Source organism: Musa acuminata, chromosome BXJ1-8 (assembly GCF_036884655.1).
Source record: "Musa acuminata AAA Group cultivar baxijiao chromosome BXJ1-8, Cavendish_Baxijiao_AAA, whole genome shotgun sequence".
NCBI lineage: Eukaryota > Viridiplantae > Streptophyta > Magnoliopsida > Zingiberales > Musaceae > Musa > Musa acuminata.
Genome location: NC_088334.1, coordinates 7,665,061 through 7,673,453, shown reverse-complemented (window position 1 = coordinate 7,673,453; position 8,393 = coordinate 7,665,061). Strand labels below are relative to the sequence as shown.

Sequence of the window (8,393 nt, the reverse complement as noted above, 5' to 3'; positions counted from 1 at the left end):
CTTTAGAAGGTAGAATGAACAGTTGCAAGTCCACAAACAACTACTCACCGGGCACGAAGGCAAGTTCCTGTCAAGTTAATGTGCGAACTTGTGAAGATTTTTCAATGCCCGACAATATACCGAAGCCCCATCCAGCCCTATGCCACCCAGGAGGGTTCCAGGGTGTTGAGAAGGCTGACATTTTACGTGCAGCTGTAGTGTGCAGAAAACAAGCTGTATGAAAACAGAGCCATTTTGGGACAGTTCAGCTTGGCGCAACGAGCGATCGTACTACAGTGCTACGAACTATCGTTGCTTATATTTTCTAAGCAAAAACACACAAAACCAAGGTAAAACATGCTGTCATATCTCTGTACAAGCATGCAAAAGTGACGAATGGTTCGTTGCACGAAGTTGTTGTAGGTGTGCGACGACCGTTCGTGACAGTAGGGAAAGGAGTCGCTCAAAGGAGCAAGTATTCAAGATTAGCATTCAGATGAATGACCAACCATTCACGTAAGAGGTACCACGACGACAAACAAGTTGGGAAGAATGTATAGTGCACAAAAGTTAGGATAACTGAGTTCAAGTTACGGCTCAACGTTGGTAACCAAACTTAATGGTTCTCAAGGCAAGTGTAATGGTTAGCAAAGGATAAGATAGTACAAGGAGGGTGGGTTGCTCGACGACCAAAAGAGTTATGCAAAACTCATAGAGGTGAGAAAAATTGTTAACTCGAATAATTCGGTACTCATGCAAGGGCTTATATGCGGACGATAGACTATTTATGGCCATCCCATGATGATCGAAACTCGATGCTATGGAGCATTGAAACTTTTTTTTTAGCATTAAAAGGATATGTCCATAAGAGGCTGAAGTGTGAAGTAAGTTCAACATGTTGCTAGGCTTTGAGGGGTATATCAGGAGCTATATTGGTGAAGAGTTGTAATCTAGCAAGTGTTTAACGGGAGCAAAATAGTGTAGATGAAATAGTCCAAGGAGATTATGATCTACGAAACTTCTAAAGGAAGGATGCGGAGAGGAAAGTTGCTCTAACGGGACAAATATCCAATAGGGTTAAGTCTCAATTCTCCAAATGGAAAATCATGTACAACGGGCTACACTTGTTAAGAAAAGGTACCTCAAGACAATAACTCTACAAAGCTCAACGGATTGAGTGAGCAACAAGGAATCACCACATGATATCGCACAAGGTAATACATTGGTAAACGCATTGTGATATTAAGTGGTCGAGCAACCCAAAGCAACACTAAACCAAGACACACTTAGAGTCAATGTGGAGATTGGACTCGAACAGTTGACCCATGGATGGTTGGCACAAGGGTCACCATCTATTCAATGTAAACCGGGGAGTAGAACAACTTGAGTAGAACTTGGCGAAGTGCCCAAGTCGCATGAAAAGAGTTGACATAGAAGATGAAATATTGAGCTGAGTCATAAAGCTTTCATTGGACAAAGATCAAGGATATGAACTCTTACAAAGACAAGAGCGAGATCATGTCATTCTATGGGTCTCTCATTCGGATGTGGCAGACTCATCTTACATTGTATCAAAGTAGAAGGTAACTTTAAAGCATATATACCTTATCTCGATAAAGTATTTGACAGAAGAACTAAGGTGTTCAACTTGCAGAGACGATGTTAGGATCAAAAGACCTTGATACGGGGCAAGAAGATGCAGAAGTGTGTATTCTTGAAAAAATGAGATCTAGATAATGACACACCAATTTCAGCAAAGTTGGTGGACTATGAGAGCTATTAGATGACTAATTGTCCTAGAATTGCATTTCGTTTAGTGTGACCTGAGAGCGGGTGGACAAAAGTTGATTTCCAAAGTGTGCCAGCAAAAGCCACATATTGTGAGATTGCAGAATTCATCTCATAAAGATCAGAATACAATAAAGATATCACTAGGAGGCGACATGGTGCAATGGATCGTGATGGAATAATTCGAAGCAATATAACACGACAACAAAAAGGATAATAAATTCAAGGAGTGAATTTCATGATACCGCAGAGATAAGCCTTCCATACGTGCCTCAAATTTCAAATCAGATGATAGTCTTGCATATGGAAATTGCATATCACTAAGGAAGAATTTTAAGTACAAGTACCAATTAGTCTCATAAGAAGAACTTGATCATATAGAGATATAATCAGATCGATTGGAGAGTTAGCTTCAAAGCTAATATTATCTTAAGGGAGTCCGACAAATAAAATGATAAAATTAACACGAGCCCTATAACATGATGTCTATGCATGAAAATTATAATCTTTCTATCGATAAAAAAAAACTACTTGTGGAACATAAATATGTTAAAATAAGTTATAATAAAGAACAAGAAAACAATACCGAGTACGTTGATTAAAATGAATATAAACTCAGAAGAATGCTACTGTAGACACAGAACTTTCATATTTTAAGATTCCTAATGCAATTGATATATATAAAATATGAACTCAATTAAATAATATGCTCTCACATCTCATCTCCTGTACGAAAGGATGAGTTCACCCTCACATGAACAAGTGTTGCGTGATAGTTTGAACATTCACTGTGAGGAACATGTCTTTTTAGGGATAATAGTACTAACGTTACATCCAGAACACAATTTATGCTTCTCTCTCTCTCTCTCTCTCTCTCTCTAGTAATACCAATTTAAACATACGGTTTCTAATTATATACCAAGGAATGACCACTTGAAGAACAAGAATAATGAAACCGCCGATGCGCTCATGTTATCCTCCAGCATTACGGCAACCATTGGACATGGCTCACAATGTGTCGTCGAAGATTGTGGAAAGCACAAGCCCTTGTACGAATTGGCTCCTTCGAGATCTCTCCATCTGGTCCTTGTCAGAGAGAGATGGTTCAATCCTGGAGGTATAAATCACACAGGTTAAATTAAATTTACTGGGAACATAACATTTACCAAACCAAGTGCCAAATAAAGCCAAAGGGCACGTCTTTGTTTGTTTCATTTTAACAAATAAAACCACAAGCGGATCTCGAGGTCCGCTATTCCAACAAACCACTCTAAGAAACTAAATGCATCCATCGTATGTTGAGAGGGTGAACTTGCAGTAAGAATCTGTATGGATGCAAAATCTTTTCAGACATTTTAAGTGAACGTGAGGAGAAAACAGCAATTGTGGAACATAAAATGAAGAGTTCAAGAAAATCAGCAAACTGAAGGCCGCACCGAAATCCAGAACATGAAACCTCAGCAATTGTGGAAGCCGTTTAATCATAGTTTGTGATATGACCATTGCCAATATGACATGGCTAAACCATATTAGTGTTGTATAAAACCAAGTTGCTTTTGGCAATTTAATAAGCTAACAGCAAGTAAGTTGGTTGGCATCAGATAAATGCAACAAAAACTCAGTCGTAATGGGTCTTGTTTGCCCAATTCTAGGCAATTTGGAAACCTCGAAGGGAAGGAGAAGGCCTAAGACAGACGAAAGATAAAAGAAAACCTACAATACAGCTATGAAACAGACTGTATTTGCTATCTGCTGACACCTTCGTATTTGTTATTCATTGTCACTTTGTCAGTGTTGTAATGTTCATCATACACAATCGACAAAACAGAGATGAAAAAATATATATTTGAGGATGGTAAATATAGTTGGGAGACAACTAAATAAAGGCTTCAGTGACATCTTCACATGCATTAACACATTTGGACCACAAGATTAACATTAGGCAAACTTGAATTTGATCAGTCTCATGAGATGTTCTGAGAGTAAGTGCATAAATAAATAAAGACTGAAATAAAGAAATAATATATGCTGAAGTAGAAATATGTTTTGGAGCATGACATGTACACCTAATTAATTCTTCTTCTTGACTAATATTGCTTTCCCACTGGTAGCATTTAGTTAAAAAAACAGGCACCATATCCTCTTATAGTTCACGATCTAATCTTGTCACCGTGAAGGCTTAGTGTTATTCAAGTATCAAACCCAATTAGTTTTACGTCGTTTTTTATAAAAAAAATAAATAAAAAGGAACAGTTACTTACTGTGTCTTCAAACATAAGAGAGAGAGAGAGAGAGAGAGAGAGAGAGAGAGAGAGAGAAGCATAATTAAAGAAAAACTGAAAACTGGGGGTCAATAGAATTTTTCTACAAAGAAATGTGAAAAAAAATCTATCACACTATTTATAACCAACCAAACACTTTCTTATTAGTAGGCTAGCTCGCTCCAGTTAGAACTCTCCATGAAAAGAAAATAAGTGGAATTGGCCTACACTTTCCTAAAGATCAAGACTCCTATAAAATCTTTAAGTTGCTCAACTTTGGCTAGAATTGCAACAACAAAAACACTGTAATATCCCAAGTATTTTAAGATGACTATATGGATCGTTTATTGCCATTGAGCTCTGTACAAAGCAATGTTGTTAGCTAAATCATGAGAATCTAAATTTATATTTAAAGTTTCTAGTAAAGGCTTTTAGGTCTACGAGCCAACAAGTGTAGGAGAAATTCAGAAGCCAAAAAGATGTCATAACAAGCTCATATAATAATCGCTTTCCATTGATCACTGGTCTCGAATGTCTAAGATAAACTAGCATATCTATGACTTTCTTATTTGTAACTCATTGGTCCAATAACACTCCTGAATTCCTCTTTCTTCACAATACCAAGTAATAGCCACAACCACCATGTCACAAGTCTAAATTTATTTGGATTCTTCTTGTTCTCTAAGTGCCCCATATATAACTTCAGATGTCCATTTTCATCAAACATGTAGAACCACTCTAGGATGTTCTTTACCATCTTTTGCAAAGAAGAAAAGAACAATTTCATAAAAGGCACTCTGTTGCCACCAATCAGCACAATTGACATCATTAGAAAAAATTCATTGGTTCTTCTTTAGGATCTCTTCAGCTAAGATGGATACATCATGTTAATATTCTTTCAAACCACTGACTGCCAAATGATTATACTATATACATCAAAGCCCTATAGAAGTTGTAAAATGATCTAAAGAAGAAGGAATCCATCTCAACACATCTCCACAATCTTCCTAAATGATCTTCAAGACATCAAACCCATCCATCTAAAATATTAGTGATTTCCAATATTGATTTTTTTTCAATAATATAGTGGCATAGATCTAGAGTTATGGTTCGAGTGCATGCTTCAAAACTTATTCAAGTAATCAGCCACTTAAGTATTCCCTTCAGAAAAGTAGGCCCTTTAGAAATGCTTCTGGATAGTAACAAAATTGCAGAAGTTAAAGCAATATTCAGAATCTGTGAATTGAACTTAGTGCATTCAGTAAGACCCCATATAGGGAGTCAGCAAACTCTCATTTAGATTAGTTTTTGGACTTTAAAATGTACAGGATCCTAGTTTAGGTTGGGTTTAGCCTGCAATCAAATTGAGTAAATAAGGGTGAAAACAAATCATAGTATTTATGACTGCATAATGAGTATTTGTAACCAAAATTTTCAAAGCAAACTTAACAAGGTAAATTGAATGAGCTAATATAAGGTAGAAATTGCAGAAAATTCATGATGCAGTATTTTAACATCATGTGTATGTCAGATCTCATGTTATTGTAAAATAAAATAAATATCATACCTCTCAACCACTTTCTCCTCTGAATTCTTGCTGACAATGTTTCCTTCATCTAGTGAATCTGATTGTGTATCTTTGGAAGATTCATCCAAAGGCAATGTGTATATTAGAGATGATATAAATGGATCAGGTGCTGCCATAGGAGGAGGAGCAATGTAGGAAGATCCTCCTAGGAGGGCTTGCAGATTGCCTTCTCTTAGGTCTTTTCTCAACAGAGAAAGCATGGTACGAGAAACAGATGATCCTTTGCGGTATTTCCTCCTTCGTTGCATGTAAGTCACAATTAAGGAATCCAAACTTTGAGCTGAATATAAATTGTGATCGTTTTAGGAATAAAATAAAAGAACCTTGGACTTTTCCAATTTGTTCAAATAAAGTGTTATCAACTCAAGCTTTAAAAAATGGTTAACATCAAGCAGAGAATAAAAAGGATATCTTGAAAAAGCTCCCATGTTGCGTTGTTAAGTGTCTAACCAAGTCAAACCCAACCCTGGCTGCACAAACAGGACATACCTGCAAAAGGTAACACATCCCAATTCTTTAACATAGCAAGTGACCATTCAATGTGCACCCAGACAGAAACAACAAAAAGCTGCCTACTCTGCTCTCATCACTGTTCCACATGCATTAGAAATCCGATGAAATAAAAGAGAATTGTGCACTATGATAGGAGAAATTCTCCTTCTGCTATACGAAACAATAAAAGGGAAAAAGAAAAAAGAAAAAACCATAACAACAATGCTTATCCCGACTTCTTGGTAAATCTGCATTCTCCTTCTCCTTCCTTAAGCTATTAGCATTGAGTGACTTGTTCAAGGTGCCGAAAATTGTTAGTTTCGATAGTTCTTTGCCAGTAACTTATCATGTTTGCTCAAACTAAAAAAGTTGCACCATCCTACTAGATTTGAAACACCCTTGAATTTAATATGTTAGAGATTTAAGATCCAGTACTGCCTTTTCCATAATTAAAACATATCCATATATACTTCAGGAGTTCAAAATAAAAGAACTAGGGTAGGCATCCCTCTTTGAACTACTTATATTCTCTAGTTTAGTTCACTAAGACAAACTATAATTCGTACAAGCAAAATGGAAAAAAAAAAAACAACCATATTCATTCTTCAGGATAATTAATCAGAAGTATAGGAAATTATGGAATGGCCCTTGACTTTAACTGTCCTGTGATTCCCAGTCCATGATGAACAACAATCTCATGACCAGCCCCTGGTTTGAAGGAGTTAAAATTCATTCCTTTATTCACAAAATGCTCTTTTTAAACTGTATATAAATGGATATCAAAGGTTATAGTCCTATAACGAATGCACTTAATTATTTATATTCACACACAACACAACTGTGAATGATAGCATTGTAACCATACATGTGCAGTTAAGCAGTTTATAACAGAGACTTGAACTATATATGAATCCGGACAAGCTAGGAAAAACAATGGCACTAATGATGTATAAAGGGCATTTGGGCCTTTAAGAGAAACGACGAGAAAGCTCTCTTCAAAATAGGGACTGTCACATGATTTTTCATTACCATGAAAAACTGCCAAAAAGAAAGATACTGCTCATTTCAGTCCAAACTAGGTGTCATTCACAGTAATCAGTAAGGTTTAAGGGTAACGAGATTGACAAAAGCATTATTTATTATTTGAAAATAAACAAAAGTGTTGACATCTAGCTATCTATTCCAATGAATTCATCAAATAACTGCTCATTATCAGATGTTTAAAACAAATTCAGATACAATAAAAAAGGACTCAAAACTCATTTAAAGCTTATCTTAAGAAAATAAACAAAGTTATCCAATGAGTGCTAAGGAATAAGCATATTAAAAGCGCTAGTTTCACTACATGTCTTCTGGGGCAACAATCAAGCTCGTGGTAACATAATAGAGAAGCATCAGCCAATGCCGACAAACGAAGAGAGAGATCTAAGAAAAAAATTAGGTAAAAGATATGATTCAAAATACATCTTTCTATAAATAATTGTTTACCAAATGAAGAATCTTTACCAGGATAACAACAAAAATAACCTGGAAAAGCATCAAAAGAAAACACGAACTCGTGCAACTAACAATTTCCAAATGAAAACTAAGCTTCTCACGCACAAACAAAATCTTTACCCAAATATCACACAGGAAAGGACGAACGACATATTTCTTATTTATTACACCTTAATCAGATCGGAAAATGAAGTAATACCCCATTCTTAGCCTCCACAGGGTGCTCATCATCGATGTGGCAGCAGAGTCCGACGATGTCGAAATCCTCAGAGCAGAATGGGCAGGGGAACTCCGCGCGGGGGTCATCTTCTCCTCCTTCGAACTCCTCGAACCCGAGATACAAATCTGCCAACCGAAAGGGCCGATCAGACAAAAAAATGAACGAACTTAATAACAGCGCAATGAACACACGAACCCTCTTCGGCGAAATCGAAATCCACCCACCCACCTCTCCAACCGCGAAGATTGGGATCCCTAGACGCATCGGAGTATCGTGACTGGGGCGCGGATTGATGACGTTTGGACGCGGCCGCGGAGAATCGGCTCCACGCATCGGGGTCCATGATCGATCACCCTCCGAATATGTTTCCCCTCGAAGAACCTGGTACCGATTATTCCTCTACCGACAACCCTAATCGACGCCCCACCCACAGATCGGAAAGAAGCAGAAGAGGCAGAAGAGGCGGACACAAGCTTGCGGTGTGGAAAGGCGAAGCCACCGACCGGCGTTTGATAGCACTTAATAATCGCATGGTCGTCTCGAGGTGGAAAAACCAAAACGCCATTGC

General features: G+C 37.4%; 1 protein-coding gene across 1 annotated transcript; it reads right to left on the bottom strand.

Moving 5' to 3' along the window:
• Positions 1 to 2,444: 2,444 nt before the first annotated feature.
• LOC103993347 (protein DEHYDRATION-INDUCED 19 homolog 2) lies at positions 2,445 to 8,357 on the bottom strand. The gene is made up of 5 exons (XM_009413375.3): positions 8,054 to 8,357; positions 7,805 to 7,950; positions 6,028 to 6,105; positions 5,596 to 5,864; positions 2,445 to 2,878 (listed from the first exon to the last, which is right to left on the bottom strand). The coding sequence occupies exons 1-5, from the start codon at positions 8,166 to 8,168 to the stop codon at positions 2,776 to 2,778; spliced, it is 711 nt and encodes a 236-aa protein (XP_009411650.2). The 5' UTR covers positions 8,169 to 8,357; the 3' UTR covers positions 2,445 to 2,775.
• Between the last annotated feature and the right edge of the window lie 36 nt (positions 8,358 to 8,393).

Bases quoted from the DNA above. Each gene is read 5' to 3' on its own strand.
- LOC103993347 (XM_009413375.3), bottom strand. From the start codon at position 8,168: ATGGACCCCGATGCGTGGAGCCGATTCTCCGCGGCCGCGTCCAAACGT. The intron at 7,951-8,053 runs GTGGGTGGGTGG...TTCGGTTGGCAG, and splicing joins CAATCTTCGCGGTTGGAGAG to ATTTGTATCTCGGGTTCGAG. The intron at 6,106-7,804 runs GTATTACTTCAT...TACCTTTTGCAG, and splicing joins CTGTGGAGGCTAAGAATGGG to GTATGTCCTGTTTGTGCAGC.